At 29.7% G+C, this 19,206-nt stretch overlaps 1 protein-coding gene across 1 annotated transcript; it reads left to right on the forward strand.

Moving 5' to 3' along the window:
- Positions 1–1,184: 1,184 nt before the first annotated feature.
- On the forward strand, positions 1,185–3,172 carry LOC133828823 (uncharacterized). The gene is made up of 4 exons (XM_062258916.1): positions 1,185–1,989; positions 2,173–2,319; positions 2,683–2,883; positions 3,003–3,172. Exons 1-4 carry the CDS (start codon positions 1,306–1,308, stop codon positions 3,084–3,086), a joined length of 1,116 nt encoding a protein of 371 aa, XP_062114900.1. The 5' UTR covers positions 1,185–1,305; the 3' UTR covers positions 3,087–3,172.
- Positions 3,173–19,206: the final 16,034 nt, after the last annotated feature.

Genomic DNA, 19,206 nt, shown 5'->3' on the forward strand with positions numbered 1-19,206 from the left:
GTTTAATATTATATTATTATAATAAGTGAGTTTAAGTTTAATTAAAATTTATTTAAGTTATAAAACGTATGATTTTATTATTTTTAAATAATTATCATTGTAAAATATCTAAAAAATATTATATTTTAATTTGTTTAATTATTTATTATTTTTAAATAATTATCATTATAAAATATCTCAAAAATATCATATTTTAATTTTTTTAATTATTTATTTAATTTAATTTAAATTTAAATGTTTACAAACTACCCTTAAATATAAAAATATTAAGTTAAATATAGGAATATTCCATTAAAGATAATATTAAAAAAATAAAAAAAACTGATAAAACAAAAAATTTTCATTATCTACACACTTACTATATAGAAGATATATATATATATATAACTCATAATATGTGCATATCAATTTAAGCTCAACCACCAAAAGTGTTCCAAAACCAAATTATCCTCATTAAATAGCAAATCATATGATTTTATTTTAGTTTTAAAAATTAAATGAAACATATCTTGGGGGGAATTTAATTGTGCACATATAGTAGGGTCCTTTGGCAGCCTTATTAGATGTTAGAAGATTCTAATTTTGATCTTGATATTGATGGATTCTGATATGATATTATGTTTTTTTTTTTTTGCTAAGAAGAAGAAGAAGAAAAAAAACTATATAGTAATTACTATATTTCGTGAAACACATATATTAATATATATATAAACCCCTTAAAGTATGTTAACAATATTAGTAACACATATATTTATATTTTATAATAAATAATAATCCCAAAAAAAAAAAGTGTTTTAATAATAATACATAAAACAAATATACTGAAAATAAGAAACAGTATAAACAACTACACGCGTTTACAGTACTAAATCCAACTATCTCACAATATAGAGATCAACAGTTTAATTTAGTTCAGCCGTAAAACAACAGTTTTAGCCAGTTAATTAATAGCAGCCTTTACTTATTATTAGTTACTAATTGCCTAATTATGGCAGTTAATCATCGATCACTACTAATCTAATCCACACGGTTAAGCTAATCTGCCCATACGGGCAACACAACTTGCCCACTGAACCCACTATACCCACACAACATCTCTCTCTCTCTCTCTACAATCTCATACTGCTTTAGCTATATATATATATATCTCTGTATATATAAACACATATATATATATATATACATATAAAGATAAACCACAAGAGATATCAGTTCTCTCTATCTAAACCCAAAACACACAAAGTTTTTATAACATAATAATTACTACTATAGAATACTGCTATATATATATACATCGATCGATCAATGGCTTCCATTCCTGAATATCTATACTCTTCTCTAGATCATCACTACACATTGTTCCCCACTACTACCACCACCACTACTGATCTTATTTCAGGGCTGCCCACCATGGCAGAAGACGGCGGCGCCGCCTCCTCAATGTGGTGTGCTAATACTACTGCTATTAATACTACTATCAACGATCATCATCATCTTCTTCATCACAGAGAATTATTGGTTCCCTTTTATGGCGGTATTACTAGTACCACTACAACTACTAATAACACTGCCAGTAGTAGCAGTACCATTAATAATTATGGGTTCGAGAATAATGCTCTGTCTTCTTCTCCAACGGATTCGCTTGTTTCTTCCACCTCGTCATTGTCGCCGGCGTTTATGGTGTCTGCCGCGGCGGCGGCTTTTCCGGAGCAGAGCATCGTCGGGGTTGCTGATGGGGGTGCGGGCTTTGTCCCCGCCGCCGGAGCCGGCGCCGGAGCATTATACTCTCATGATTACCTAAGCGGTTTCAGTAATATCATCAGTAATGATCACTTGCATGGTTTCTCCGCCGAGGTTCATAACTATGGCGGATATAATAATAACAGCATTAATGGGTTTGTTGAGTTTGGGGATCAGGATTCTTGTGCGACGTCGTTTTTGCCGGAGTTTAAACCAGTTGGCCTCGTGGCTGCCGGAGATCAAAATTGGGTAAGATGCTCTCTGGTAATTGATGTTGCAGCTAGCGTTTTATAAAACCACCTATATATATTATAATATATATGAATGTGTGAATAATCTATATAGTTACTTAACGAATTATAGTTAATTAATTAAAATAATTAGTTTTTAATTTAATTAAGATTATGGTTAATTATTTGTTAATTATTGCAGCTAGGAATGCAAAGTTGTAATCAAATGCATGGAATTGAAGATTCGAATATGATGAAGGTGAGTCGATATTCTGAAGAGGAAAGGAAAGAAAGGATTGTTAGATATTTAAAGAAGAGAAACCAAAGGAACTTCAACAAGACCATTAAGGTATAAATACATATTCATATAGATAATATTATATTAATATTTTGATCATGACAATTATATATAGACTCCACTGTCAAAATTCACAATTATTTTATTTTGAAGTTATTTTGTATTCCGCTGTAGTTTTGATTTTTTTTTTTAAAAATGGCCTCCAGTACTCTAAATTGCTGGTAGAAAATTTTTGACTACCGGTCGAAATTTTAGATAAATGGTAGAAATTTTTAGACGAAGGTAAAAATTTTAGACATATACTATTTTTAAAAAAAAGTTATAAAGTCCGACTACAAATTGACTTAAAAAAATATCATTTTTTTTATAATATAATATTCTAATTAAAATATTATTATTATATATATATTATAGTATGCTTGTAGGAAAACCCTAGCAGACAGGAGAGTTCGAGTACGTGGGAGATTTGCAAGGAACAATGAACTGTGTCAGCTGGAGCATGAATATGAACAAATGGTGCCCAAAAAGAAGGAGTTATTATTATCAGATCACAATAATACTTCTTGCCAACAAACTGACTTTTGTTGTGATGATGATATTGCTGATACTGTCCAGGTATATATATATAATATATATATATATTTGTACTTGTTAAATTATTATTTTAATATTAGTTTTTTTTGGAATAATCACAATAATGATTATAAATATATGTATATACTTTGGTTTTGCAGATCAAATATGATGATGAAGAAGATTGGCTGCAGGATTTTGCCTTGTGTTGCTTTGTAAATGGGGGACCTAATAGTAATAAATAATTTAATATTATTATTATTGTAGAGGAAGAGATATATTTAATTATTGATCTTGAGTTAATTAATGTAGAATTTGGATTGATCTTATTGATTATTATTGTTGACCAAAAGCTAATTAATTAATGTTGCATATATATATATATATTATGTAAAGACCGAATTTGAGATTAATTAAGGTACTAATTAAAGATTAACAGTAAAATTGGAAACAATAGAATATATTTTATATGTATATATATATAGCAGGGACATCATCATTTATATTTTGATTAGAGATCGATAGTTAGTAGTGGTGTGTTTCTAGAAAAGTCGAAATATATAACTAATGGATTTATATAAAATATATATAAATGTTTCACGTAACTTCATATTGACCAATTACTGAGAATATCAAATCACTTTTAGTAACTCAAAAGTTGCTACCAATTACAAGGGCTATTTATACTCTCAAATTAATATATATATACACACATAAATATATGTCGGAAAAGTCATGTATTTTTCAATTGTCGAGATTAACCAATTGATTTAATTTATTAAGTGAAATGAAGCTGCAGATATACTATGGTGGCCAATAATATATTATATTGCTTGTCAATATATATAGAGAATATATCCATACATATGCCTTATTAAAAGATAATGATGAGAAAAGATCAAATATGCCTGTCAAATCAAATAAACCTGGCTTTGTTATTTACTAGCTAGTAAGTAATTACAATTAAAAACAAGGTTTTAGTAATTAGTAAAGACAGATACCTATATATATATATCTATATATATCTATATATATCTTGTCCCCATGAAGATCATCTATCTAATAAGAAAAAGCATCTCACCATATATATATATATATATATATATAGGTATATATGAATATTTACAGAACTTACGTGTGTATCCTTTTCAAGTTTCATGCAGACTAGATTCATTTCATTTAGCTAATTAAATAGTGATGATGATAATATAAATATATATACATATAGTAATTAACTAACGAGGCATCCATGAATATAATAATGAGTTAATTGGTCTAGATACCACTTTATTACATGGCAAACGTCTCATAAAAGCGGATATATAGTTGAGTCAATAATCGTCCTTAGGTTTTCTATATTTTATAGAAATATATAATTTGATACATAGTATCTAAACTCAAATTTGATTAATGTAACAAAAGTATTATTAGTTATATATAATTAAGTAATTAAATTTGAATTTGATACCCTTATAATATTGATAAAATTTTACTAATTAAATTTGAATTCAGGGTATCAAATATGTACAATTTTAAATATTACAAAGTACCAGGTAAATATTATTAAAAACATAAGATATTAAATTTATATTTCTATAAAACACAAAAATACCAAATGAGTATTTACCCAATATATTTCAACTTCATTATCCAATATAAAATATATATAAGCTTAACTTGTCATATTTTATTCTTAATATAAAGGATATATGTATATAAATATATAAATATTCAAGAATTGATGCAAAATAACTATTAGAAGATAATAAGAGTATTAGGCCCCTTACATTAACACTATGTTTGTTATATATAGTGGAAAATTGAAAGGGAAAAGAAAAGTGGAGAGAAAGTTTAAATGATTATGCATGATTTAATAGAAGAGAAAAATGGATGGAATAAAGAAGTGAACAGAAAAAAATAGAAATAAAAGTGACTCACCAAAATCTATCTTTCCAATAATGGAGAGAAAATGAAAGAGACAAAAGTATTTTAATATACTATGAAGTTACCCTCATTAATAATTAGTAGTAATTTATATATAATAATAAGAAAAAAATTATCCTTCTTTTTTACCAAACAGCATAGAAAAAAAAGTATTTTATTGTCTTTTCTTTCTACATATATTTTTCATGATCTCCCTGGCCGATTTTCTTCTTCTCTACCAATTGCAATAATAGTGTAAATGAAAGTGAAACTAGAGACATGATAATTAAAGAGAATATTATTCTGAGCAGGATGAGACAGTCAACCTCAAATTAAGTCAAATAAAGATGGCCTATACACATATGTTTCTATATATATATAAATATGTATAGGATTGCGGTGAATGACTTCCTAGCTATAGCGTTAGCCTTTCGGTGGTTAAGTCCTCAAGCTGCCAATGTTCTATAAATAAATATATATGGCAAATTTTGGGCTGCACACCCTAAAAGGCCACACTAGTGTATTACCTAATATTTTTGGTTTGGGAAGTATTTTGGGTGAATTTGTTTTTTAAGACTACGTACATTGTAGTTATTTAGAGTATTTGATAAATTTTTAAAAAATTCTGAATAATTTACCGTGCCAAAAATAAGATTCAAATATGTTACCTTCTACGGGCATAAAAAAATTAGTCATGCATGCAACAACTTATTTTGAATATAGTTTTCGGTTCTGTAAATTATTCAGAATGCTGTAAATAACTACCATGTACATGGTCATAAAAAAAATCGCCAAAAATACTTCCCGAGCCAAAAATCCCGAGCCATATTCGGCATATATATAATTAATCAATTCATAATCAATTAAGCAACATCAAAAACCTTCCATTTGTTCCACTAATATTAATGGTTTAAAAAATTAAGTAGAAAATAGTTTTTAAATAGTTCTATTTTTTTTTATTTTCTCTTGAAATGTCACACATTATTTTTTAATTTTGATAAATTACTCCTTAAAATTCATATATTTTAAGCTTTTTTTTGTATATAGAATTAATTAATTAACAAATAGTCTCCTAATGAAAAAAAAAATCAATTAACTCCCTAACTATAATTAACAAATGTTCGTAAGGAAAAAAGACAAAAAGCATGGTACAATAATAATAATAGAGAAAGATATGAAGATTGCAATGAAGTTGGTTATATAATTGACTTGTTTATATTTCTAGGAAAATATCGAGTCAAAAGTGCAAAGACCGCCAAAAAGAGATCTACACGAGACAATAGAGAAGTTACAAAATGTCAAAGATCCTCACCAATAAGTTTTATACATGTGGAAGACTTGTATATATGTGATGTTATAGAATGTAGATATGGTACTATATATATATATATATAAGTACTTTCTATCCACCAAGTGGATATCTAGATTTATATATATATATATATATATATATATATCTTTTAAGTTTAAGCTTTTGGATGAAATTTGGAACTTCCAAATTTGAAGTAATATAAGGTTGTTTTTGTTGTTATTGTTGTAATATATATATATATTTATATTATATATACAATAATTTTTAAATGATATACTTGAATTTACACACTGAAATTGAAAATGTGATTTTGGTCGATATAGTTATTTAATAAAAAAAACAAATAATTAAACTTATATATATCATAAGAATACTATACTTCATTAGTTTAACTTTTTAACAACATAAAAACAAACTCTATTACGACAATATTTGTCCTCATAATATGTTAAATTGTCATTTTTAAAGACACTATTCTATTTTTTTTTTGTTGACAAATGACCAAATACTTATTAATTTATTAATCAGAATAATGAAGTACAATATGATCATAAGACTAGACTGTTTTAATATTTTTTAATTTTAATTAAGATATGAATTATAGTTGCGGCTCTATTGTTAGAAGGTAATGTTTAATTATGTCCCTTTTAATCTCTTAATTAAGCTTACGCTTAGTTTGAATTATCATAAATTGAGCACCTTCCTTGATATATTAACATAATTATCCGACAGCAAAACCAAGTTTTAGTAACCTTTAGCTAGATCAAGTAAAAACCTTTATCCCACAATTAAATTTAAATTATATATTAATTAGCTATAGCTAGTAAATAAGTTGACCCAATTTGTAAAAATATAGGTCGGCCTAGGGTTATCAATATATATAATAATTTGGGAATAAGTCAAACAAGGAGATAATATTTATAGAGCCAAAAAAAAAAAATCAGAGAGAAACTAATTTGTGGTTGATTACGAGTACTATTAATGATCAAAAACCATTTAAAGTCAACTTCATGAATATGACTAATGAAGGAGTACTAGTAGGAGATTATTAGATCTCTTGTCAAGTGCTTCTTGTGTTCATTTTTTTTAAGTTCAAAAAGAGTGGGCGCTAGCTTCGATCATTGTTATCATTATTAGGTCAAGTAGCTAGTTAGAAAATGGGTGTCACAAGTATGCATTCTCACAATCGTAAGAGAGCACTATCTGATATATATATATATATCTATACAGTTCCCACTTTTATATATATATATATATATGGTGACCCCATTATTTGAATAATTATTATGATGGTTATTATGTTTGTAAAATCTTTGATGGGGTCTATTCCATCTGAACACTTACAGCGACCTTTTATCATCATCATCATGATCATTTGGGAGCTAGTATTCACATCTATATGGGACTTTTTTAGAGTGAATCTTTCACCTATATATTTAGTCAAAGCTCAAAAAAGAAACACCACACACACACACATATATATACATTTATATTATGCTAGTATATATACAAATATATCTAGCTAGAATAATTTAAGTAAAGTGATGATGACTAGTGTCCCTTGAAGAGTAGGGAAGGTTAATATAACTGGCCAGGAAAATCTGAGTGGGATCAACTATACTTATATATATATAAGCACCCAATAAATTTGTTGATATTGATACATCTCTATTATATATATATATTTTTTCTTTAAAACAAATAATTAATCCTAATTATATAAGATTTCATCATCAGGATTTTGATCAAGCCAAATTAAAGTCCCCACACCTTTGATTCAACACAATAATGTATATAAATCGGAAAGAGTTGTCTGTAATATATAGTCATATATAGCATTATGAGTATTTTGGTTCAAATTGAGACCATATATTTCTCTGCTATAATCTATAACCACAAATTTGAAAACTAGAGGCCTACATATATACTGGCACAAACAGTAGTTAAAGACGAATTTTTTTGTTTGAAATTTATTATATATCACAATCACTAATATGTATATATTATAGTACAGTCTTACACTATAAATCCTCAATTCGACATAGTTTACAGGAGAAAATATTGTTGGCGACTGCACAACTTCCTGAAATTGAATTTAATGTACAAAACAACACATTTTTGGAAAGAAAGAGTGTCAAACCTCTTTGCAATGAAATGTGATAGGAATACACCACCAATTTGAGAGAACAAAAACACTGCCACTAACAATAGAGAACCAACAACTCCACCTCACAATAGGGAGACTATATATATATATATATATAAAACCACGTAACTTTACATATATACAAATTTAAATACAGCGATAAACGAAACTTAGAACTTGGTTACCAAGTCCGGGGTCCCAACTAGAGCTGTAAATACGGGCCGGGCTTTTGAGCACGGCACGAAATCGGCACGAGCCCGGGAGGCACGAGCACGACACGGCATGAAAAAATATGGCCTTGAGTCAGGCACGGCACGAAAAAATATGGGCTTGGGCCAGGCACGGCATGACACGGGCTTAGCATGGCACGGCACGACAAGCCCGAAGGCACGAACAAACTAGCCCGAAAGCACGACACGATAAAAAACCTGATATTTTGATATTAATAATCATAATAAATTTTTATTTGTCAATAATTAATAAATTAAAATGATAATATATGTCTTATTTTTTTCAATGTTTATATTTTTATAATTATATTAATTTATTTTAAGATTTGTTAGTTAAAATTTTAGCATTTATTAGTAGGTATTAAAATTCTAATAATTATCTTTGATATAATTTTGTGTAAAATATTGTTAAAAAATATATAAAAATATCTAAAATTATAATATAAACAAAGAAATGTATTTGGTTGGGTGGTAAGTCCATTGATGGTTAAAGAGGAGGTGGAGGGTTCAATTCTCCATCTTCACATTTTTTAGCAAAAAAAAAGTGGGCCCAAATTTGGACCCGAATATAGAAAGTGAGCCGGCCCGACACGGCACAAGCACGACACGACATGGGCCGGGCCCATGAGCCGTGCTGGGCCTACCCTTTCAAAAATGGGCCGACACGAGCACGGCACGAATTGAATATGGGCCGGGCCCGAAATTACCGGAGGCACGAAAAATATGAGCCGGGCCGGGCGGCCCACATTTACAGCTCTAGTCCCAACTACTTGTGCAAGTACGTAGTGGCTAGCACAAGTAATGGTTACTTTTGAAGAAAATTAAGACAGAAGATTTGTGAAGCCTAAATAATTTCATGGGTGACCCAAGATTTCCAAGTGGGCCTTGGGTTTTCTTTGTCCATATCAATAGTCAAAATGGAAGAGAAAAATAGCAAACTATGCATATGCATATATATCAGAAATGAGTCATATATACATGATATGATACCATAAAGATGTCGCAGCACTAAGAAATAATAAAGAAGAAGATGATAAGAAATTGCACTATACGACATGGATTTTCTAAGCTTATATACTGTAGTGTGTAAAAACACTTTGGTACTTGTTGTTCTCAACGCAAGAGAATACTACTGTAGATGTTTCCTCAAAATTAAAAGATGATAATGTAGATATATTGAAAGTGCCCATAATATATATTATTCTTTTTTTCTTTCTTTCTAACATATATAGTTTTATATATATAGCTATATCTAGGATTCCTCTTCATATACCCAAGTTTTCATTACTAATTAATATGATGGCATTTCCTACTGTTATAGATTCTTTTTAAGTGTGTTACCAAATTGGTGTAGGCTGATTAGTTATCAAGAAGCTTGTTTGTTTTATATTGTTTCTTTTTAAAGTTATATATGTTTGAAGGCAGTGAGATTCCAATTTGGAACTTCTTTTTTATTTTCTGAGGAAAATATAGTAATATTAGGCTGTGACTTTAAGTCACTTAATAATATTAAAATTATATGTGTTTTACAAAATTAATTAGTTTTTTTTAAGATATTTAGTGATATTTTATTAAATAGTTATATTAACAAATTCTTTGCAAAATATACTTTTAACACATCTGTAAGAGTGTGTGGGAGATGTTATTAAAAGAAATAATTTTTTAACACATTGAAACACAGCTGTTAAAGTGTGTGGAAGATATATGCTGTTAGAACAATTATTTTAGTAAAATAATGTCTTAAAAGTTTTATTTTCACTCGTAAAAAAAGAATTACTGAGGTTGTTCGAGATACTAAAAAATTTGCTTTTTGTTTTTAAAAACAAAAATTATTATATGTAAATAAGTAGGAGTGTTTTACATTAATTTTAGAGAATAAATTAAAACATACAATTTTGAGAATAATAAAAAAAAATTGTATTATTTCTTTAAAAACAATTATATATTTGCCAATTTTTTATATATTACTTTCTCTGATATCATATTCTCTTACATTTCTTTCTCCCTTGTCATTTTCTAGCTTCTTCTTCTTCATAATTTCACTTTATTATTATGAAAAAGAATATAATAAAAAACATGTCAGTAGTGTATATTATAAAATAAATTCATCAAAGCAACTCTTGAATTCCTATATTATTTATAAAATATATTAATCCATCAGAATCCAATAATTAATAGAATTTTGAAATTAAATAATTTTTAAATTCCATTTAAAAATAGAAATTGTGACTACATATAATATAAAAATATAATTAATACCTGTCTAACAAAACCATCAAAAAATTGAAAGCATTTTATTTCCAACCTCAATTAATTAGTAATAATTCTAGAGTACACTTTATCTATATTTCTTTCTCTTCATTTTCTCTTATGATACTTGCACTCTTCTCACGTCTTGTTCGAAAGATCTCTCCTTATTTTTTCATTATTATTTTTTATCATTCCACTTCTTATCATAGTCTCTCAATTTTTTCTTCTTCTTGTTTTGTTTCTCGTCACGGTCTATTTCCTCACTTAGTTTTACTTATTATTTATTACAAGCTTTCACAATATTGTCTCTCTAAGTATATTTATTACTAATTTTATCAAGTTCTTTTTTTAAAATAAAAATAAATTGGCTTTAGAAAACAATACCCTAACTTCTCTTACTTACTAAAAACAATAAAAACTATTTTCTATTCTTATTTCTAAATTAAATTCAAAAACAAAATACAATATAAACACACCCTAAGTTTTTTTTTTGTTATTTATTCAGTCCTATCATAATTTTTGGTGTAATTGTCTGTTGTATATATGTTGGTACGTTATCAGAGAGACAAAGGATGACCTAAGCATCTCAGTTATTCTCTTAATTATTATATCTTCCATTTTAATTCAAAACGTACGTTCCTTCATATAATTTGGTATGTGGCTCATAAAATAAGTATATATATACATATATATATATATACATACTTGTGGTCAGGAATTTATTAGTATTTTTTAAGGAAATACATAGGTTAGACACATTATTTCAAAAGTCTTTTCGTAACTAACATTATAAGATGAGATGTGATTAGCATATACTTTTATGTTTAGTTGGTGCAATTTAAGGATCTGTTAACTACGTCCGAAAAGTAAAATATTTCCTTTCAAACATGGATAAGGGATATATATTAGTGATCTCAAACCCTAAATATGATTGGATAAACTAATCTCAATATAAAAAAAAAAAAAAAAAAAAAAACTAGTCTTTTCAAAACATAAATTATTAGTGATTCCAAAGTATAATAATATCCTTAACGATCGGAATTAAGACCACTAATTAAACTAAGAGTTCCATATTATATATGGGCAGGGATTTAGTCCTTAATTCATTACAAGTGCTATATATACATAAACCACCCACAAACTATGATTATTGATTTTGATCATGTGATAGAATGAGAATATAATGGAACTCATTGACATGTACATATTATATTGTGATAATACACAAAAATATTAAACGTATGTTTTTCAATATATACTATATATATATATATATATATTTGACAGGCGTCAGCTAGCCATCCAACAACTTTAATGTGCTTCGTAATTAACTCATATCTCTTTTATATAAAAAAAATGTATAGATAATTGAATTTTTGATTTTAATAGTTTGTTTGTTAATTTTAACAGAATATTATTAATATTTAATGAAGTGTATTTTTAAAACTAACTAAAAATAGATATTTATTAATTATATCAATATAAAATCAAGTATTATAAAATATCGTTATTATATTAATATTTAATATAAAACTACATATATAATAATTATATTAATATTAATTCAAGATATATAATAATATATGTAATACATATATATAGTATGTATAATACATATACATATATATAATATATATAAAACTACATTATTATAATAATATATAATACAAAATATTTAATAATTATATTAATATAAATTTAAATGTTATAAAATATTATTATGATAATAATATATAATCCTAATGTTTAATTAATATGAATTCAAATATTATAAAATATTATTATTATAATAATATTTAATACAATACTAAATATTTAATACTTTTATTAATATAAATTTAAATATTATAAAATATTATTATAATAATAAAATATAATACATAATCTTAATTTTTATTAAAAAAATTATCATTTATGTTTAAAAATGCTATCATATATATATATAAATCATAAACAATACTTTGGTTTAATTTTTCATTTCATATGTTTATGTCATTCTTTTATATATATAATATTGTTTATTTATTTAAAATTTATATGACAATGATACAAATTTAATATATATAATTAATAGATTCTATAAACAAAATTAAGCAAACGTGTATTGTATGTTGTTTGTATTTAGTACATATACTAGGTAAAAATAACGTGCAATCATGTTTGTTTAGTTTTAAACTTATAGACATGCTTATTCAAACATGTATTTATTTTTATTATTTTTTAATTATCATATAAATTTTAAATAAATAAACAATGTCATAAAAATAAATAAAATATGTTTAATATAATGTATGACATAAATGCATTAAAAAATTAGGGCAAAATAATATTGTCTATAATTTTAATAAAAACCGGTTCATTTTTTCTTCTTCAATATATAATAGAATGAATTATAGTTCTATCATAAATAAAAATATTTATATCAATAATCTCTACATATATGACATCTAAACACAACATTGACATATATATTTACACGGCTATATGACATATATATAAACTACAAAAATATTTTAAAATAAATTAATAATAGAATAAAATAAGAATAGGAAAAATTATAGTATAGAGTAGTATACATGCATCAACTATTTTTAGTTTCTGTTGACGCCGTTTTTCGTCAACAGTGAAAGAAGAGCACGAAAACAATAATCAGTTATGGCCAAATGAAATTTGATAAAACACACGAGATCTTTTACGTGGTTCAACAGTTAAATCTGCCTAGTCCACGAATCCTTGTTATTAAACTTGAGATGATCTCTGAAAATTCTCCAAGGATGAATTCTCCAGAGTTTTCCCTCAAGATCACAAAAATTCCCCCATTTACAATGGTGCATGACCTCTCTATTTATAGAGAAGATTTCAGAATACTATCCCACATATTTTTGGGAAGTTATTCTGTATATGCAAATAAATTAAATGGCATTAAAAGCCAGCAATCCGATATACAGGGAAACGTCCCCTGAAGATCAGGGGGGCGTATAACTGAACAAATAATATCCCTTGATTGTAGGGGATTTATAGTAATCAATGTAGACCGCGTCTCTTATAGATGACTCATTAGGATATTCAAAGTTATTATCCTATATCACCAAAGCCCCTTTTCTCCCAGATTTCTTATTGACTTTCGAGCTATAGTATCTTCCCGAGGCTATATGACTTCGAGTTCTTACGCGCGTCATGCTCGGAGCCCTGATCCGAGGCCATCCCGAGAACAAGTGTACTTCGGGGTCTATCTTTCGAGCTTGTGAGGATTTCGAGGCTATCATCTGCGAAGTCGTCTCCGCTTTGCAGGTTCGATGTTTAGATTTCAGACATATTCCAGACTTTACGAGTTCATTCATTATGAATCCATCTTTCGAGGTCACAACTCTCATGGCTCGAAATCTGGGTGTAACAGTTTTTAATGTATCTCGCAATGTCCTTTGGTGAGTTTGATGAAGAAAAATAGCTCCAATAACTTAATAAAAAATAAACTATCATACAAATTTATAAGATAAAAAAAATTATATGTATGACTTCTTTATTTTTAAATAAATATGATTTAATTATTTAAATTATAATAAAATACCTTAAAAATATACTACTTTAATTAATTAATTCATTTCTGTTTAATTTTATGTTTGTTCTAGTTTTTGAATTTGGCACTGACAACAAGAGATTATATATTACATGTTTTAATATAATATTAATATTATAGATGAATTTTAAATTTAAGCTTGTTGCTAGTTTTTTTTTAAAGAAATTTGTTTCTACTTGATAGTTGATTATTTTCACTACAACAAAAATAGGTTTTAGGGGCGACGCATATCGCCCCTAATAACCCTAAAAGTCGCCCCTGATGTGTCGCCCTTGATAAAATGCGCCTAATGGGGTACATTAGGGACGACTCAATGGGTCGCCCCTAAAAGTTGGAATGTCGCCCCAAAAGTTTGAATATTTTCCACCACTTTTGTCGATATGTCGCCCCTGATATACCAATAGTCGCCCCTAATATTCAAATATCAGGGGCGACATGTCGCCCCTAAAAGTCGGAATGTCGCCCCTGATATTTGACTATTTTCCATAGCTTTTGTCGATGTGTCGCCCCTGATATTCCAATAGTCGCCCCTAATATTTGATTATTAGGGGCGACAGTGTCGCCCCTAAAACTATTTTATTTATAAAAAATAATTAAATAAAATTTTAATTAATTATTAATCTAAATTATTAATTAAAATTTAAATAATTGAAAATAAATATATTAAAAATAAAAATATTATATTAAATATTCAAATTAGTTTATTAAGATAAAAATTATCCATATTCTTAATACATTAAGATAACAAATACTCATATTGTTCATATAATTTAACAATAATTAATAATAAAATAAACCTAGTTTTTAAATCAGCTGCCTCGTCCTCCCTATTGTCTTCTTGTTGCGGTTGTGGTTGTTGCAGTTGTTGCGGTGGCGGCATCGGCCAAGGATATTTGGGAGGTGATATGGATGATCCAGCTCCATACATGTAGGGATACGATTGTTGCGACGATAGTGGAATCGGCCACGGACAAGGTGTTGCTCCGTACATGTATTGAGGTACCATATGTGATATTCCTTCCATGACTCAATAAGATCTGGGTTCGCCTAAAAAATATAGCCCAAATGTTAGAGAACATATAATTTAAAAGAACATAATTTTGATAATATTTTAACATTCACATACTTTTTCGTAACAGATGGCTGCCATTGATTTTTTATCATGCGTTGTAGAATACTTCTGTTTCTTCCGATTTTGCCCTATTCTTTACGGAGCGCGCAATAAATTTCAAACTTGTAAATAACTGACAAACTATCCATGCGGTCACATAGTGTCCTGGATAATTTGGAGAAGCATATTTAAGAGTTCTTACTGACTCAGCCTCTCCGAACGGGTCTAAGGCTATTCGTGATTAAAAATAATTAAGAAAACATTATCACTAGGTGATAATATATAAAATTTCTATCCTATCTTTGGTGATAAAATTTGATCACCAAAGAAAAGCAACAAAAAATGAAATATTTTTTAACACTAGTTGTTTTATGATGTCTTATAAAATCTTATGATACCATAAAAAAATTAATTGATTAGTTTTTTTTTTAATTATCAAACTTATTTTTTCATCTCAATTAATTAATGATTTATTTTTAAATTATTCCTCTAATTTTTTAATTTGCATATAAATTATTAAATTTGTTTATTTATTATTTAATTATTTATTATTCCCTTACCCTATCCCGACCTAGAGGATCTCTTGGAGATAGTAAGCAGACATCTACTACTCCTTATTTTTTCAAAATGTTTGAATAAACATTTTGAAAAAAATGAGAATATTAGAAGAATACATTTATTCAGATTATTATCCCTAAGGCATCTACTAGATGCATGTCTATGACTTTTTGTTATTAGAAATAATAACAATTATCAATATGTGATAATAACCATCATATCCTATTTATGATGTTTTATAAGGTCTTATTTTATTATTAATTTCTATTTTAATTAAATATAATTAAAATTAATTATAGGTAATTATTTCATAATTAGTTATTTTTTTAACTATCAAACTTATTTTTAAATTATTTATCTAGAAATTTAATTTATTTTTAAATGATTAAATTTGTTAATATTATTTATCTAAAATTTTGTTTTATTTTTAAATTATCTATCTAAATTTTAATTTATTTTTAAATTAATAAATTTGTTAATATTAAATGAAATTATAATTTTTTTTAATTTTTTAAAATTATTTATTAAAAGACATAATTTATTTTGTAATTATTGAATTTGTTAATATTCAATTAAATTATTTATCTAATTTTTAAAATTATTAAATTTGTTAATACTAAATTACATTACTTATAAAGTTTTTTAATTTATTTTAAAAATATTAAACATGGTAATTGTTATACCCAAAAATTGGAGAATGCATCCTAGGAGGCTAAGGAGAATGTATTCTAGGAGAGATAAGGGGAGTGGTCCTAGGAGACCCCAAGGAGGATGTGGTCCTAGGAGACCCCAAGGGAGTGGTCTTAGGAGACCCTAAGGAGAAAGTGGTCTTAGGAGACCCCAAGGAGGATGTGGTCCTAAGAGACCCCAAGGGTGTGTAGGAGGCAAGCCTCCCAAGGTTTCCTAAGTGTTGGCTCGAACGTGTCCAAGGTAAGTAGCTAAGGAGGAGGAGTCTCATGCAAGAGGAATGAGACTTAGATTTTGATAAGGAGAGCCTATACAATGTTCGATCGAACATGTTTGGGAGATGCTAAAGGAGAATGCCTTGATCTTGTCCAAGGTGAGATGTTATGGAGGAGGTTGCCTCAATGTTGTCCAAGGTGAGGTGCTAAGGAGGTTGCCTCAATGTTGTCCAAGGTGAGGTGCCAAGGAGGTTGCCTCAATGTTGTCCAAGGTGAGGTGCAAAGGAGGTTGCCTCGGACCACCTTGGTCCAAGGAGAAGCCAAGGAGATTGGTTCAAGGAGGAACATGGCATGCTAGAGGAGAGAAGTGCATGTTCTACCACCATGCACGTTCAACCCACGAAAACATGTCCTACCACCATGCATGTCCTACCACCATGCATGTCCGACCAACACTTGCATGAGTGGTCAGTAGGATGTGGATCAACTAGCTAGAGGAGACTAAGTCAAGATTCCCAGAGACAGCTTCAACAACATACGCGGCAATCTCTCATTCTTCCCACAAATGGGGGGTTTGTTACATTTCGAATTTTGAATGTTTAAATGTAATAAATATAATAAAATATCCCTATCATAAGGGGATATCAGTTGAGGATCCCAGGCCTATAAATAGAGAGCTTATGGGATGAGAGATGGGTCTTCTTCTGCTTCTTCTTTCTAGAGAGAGAAAATTGGGTCTGTGTATTCTAGAGAGAGAAAGTGCTGATATTTGAGAGAACTCTTGTATTTTCACAATCTGTACTGAAGAAACTCAGTTGGCTCAGTCCATCTGATCTTGAGTATAGATCTATAAATCACAACTCTAAGTGGATTAGGCTATTACCGACAATCGGGGCTGAACCACTATAAAAATCTCCTGTGTTATTTACTTTTCTTGTTTATACCGTCTGTTGTCGTTTTTATTTCTCTTGAAGGCTTGTCGTTATTGACGTTCTCACGTCGTTGGCTAAAAACGCAGTCAACATTTTTGTGCTTTCATTGAGAGCCTGAAGAGAAGAACAGACGGTCCCTGAAGCAAGATGGCGCCTAAGAACACCACTGCTGCTTCCAAGAGGACAAACTCCTCTAAAGAACCTGCTAGATCTGAAGGTCCTAGCCCACAATATCATGAGAATGAGCCTAGGGTCATGCTTGAGGACGTGACTCCAGGAGTTGAAGAGCTCCAAGAGACCATGGGGGCCTTCCAGGAGGAGATGGCACAATTCCACGCTAGGCAAGAGGCGTTTGCTGAAGAGATGGCCAGGCAGAGAGCTGCCTTAGGGCAGCAAAAACGCGATATGGAGGCCAGAAGTGAGGAGCTCAGACAACAGCAGGAGGAGGTCAATCGGAAACATCGTGCGGCAACACTTGCTTTGGAAGCAGCTACCCAGTTGGCCCAAACCAATGCCCAAGCTGCAGTACAAGGAGGACCCCCTCCAGGAGCAAGGACCACAGAAGCTGGTGGTAGGAGCAATGATATACTAAGGAGGGGTGGTAATAACCCGCCTGGTGAGGGAGATGGAGTCCGATCGCACACTACCTCAACCCAAGGGGAGCACTCTAGAACCCCCTCCAGAAGTCATCGATCGGGCAGTAAAAAGACTCCACTTGGGCAGGAGCAAAATAAAGCTCCTAGAGAGAAGAGGACCTCTCAGTTCAAAGATGGGCATGGTGGGGATGAGGCTGATAGTCATCCCACCAACTAGTCAAGGGAAAAGGAGGACCACAACCCACGAAGAGGAGAAAACTGCCCAGAGCATGCTAAGAAGCCTCCATTGCACCTCGACCAGCGGCGTAGCAGGAGAGATGAGATCCCGCGTAGTAAGCCCTCTGGGAAATCAAAGGATCTAAGGGATGTTATCACTAACAAGAGGAGGACCGTCCCGGTCGAAGGGCGAAATCTGGACCGCCCTGCTAGTCAAGTAGAAATACTTGACGGTAGTGCGCCAGATGGTAATGCCCGACCAGGCAGTCAAGACCTTGGGACCTCATCAGTTGCACTAGCCATCCAAGCCCAGCTTGACATGCTAACAGCTGCAGTGCAAGGTTTGTCGAAACGACCTTCCGAGATAGATCTGATAGACCACCGGAGTGGCAGCCCATTTTGTGCTCGAATTAGAGCAGCCCAGCCACCAGCAAAGTACAAAGCACCGGTTCTACCAATTTATACCGAAAGTCAGATCCCATCAGACATGTTGGGAAGTTTGAGGACCAGATGGAACTGCTCGGAGTGAGTGATGACTATCGGTGTAGAGTCTTCCCCACCACCTTGACGGACACTGCCCAGGAGTGGTATTGGAGGTTTAAACCAAACTCC

This window comes from Humulus lupulus, chromosome 4, assembly GCF_963169125.1.
Source record: "Humulus lupulus chromosome 4, drHumLupu1.1, whole genome shotgun sequence".
Taxonomy (NCBI): domain Eukaryota; kingdom Viridiplantae; phylum Streptophyta; class Magnoliopsida; order Rosales; family Cannabaceae; genus Humulus; species Humulus lupulus.

Excerpts from the sequence above, each read along its gene's own strand:
- LOC133828823 (XM_062258916.1), top strand. The coding sequence starts at position 1,306 with ATGGCTTCCATTCCTGAATATCTATACTCTTCTCTAGATCATCACTAC. Across the intron at positions 2,320-2,682 it reads ACTTCAACAAGACCATTAAG|TATGCTTGTAGGAAAACCCT; the intron begins GTATAAATACAT and ends TATATATTATAG. Across the intron at positions 2,884-3,002 it reads ATATTGCTGATACTGTCCAG|ATCAAATATGATGATGAAGA; the intron begins GTATATATATAT and ends TTGGTTTTGCAG.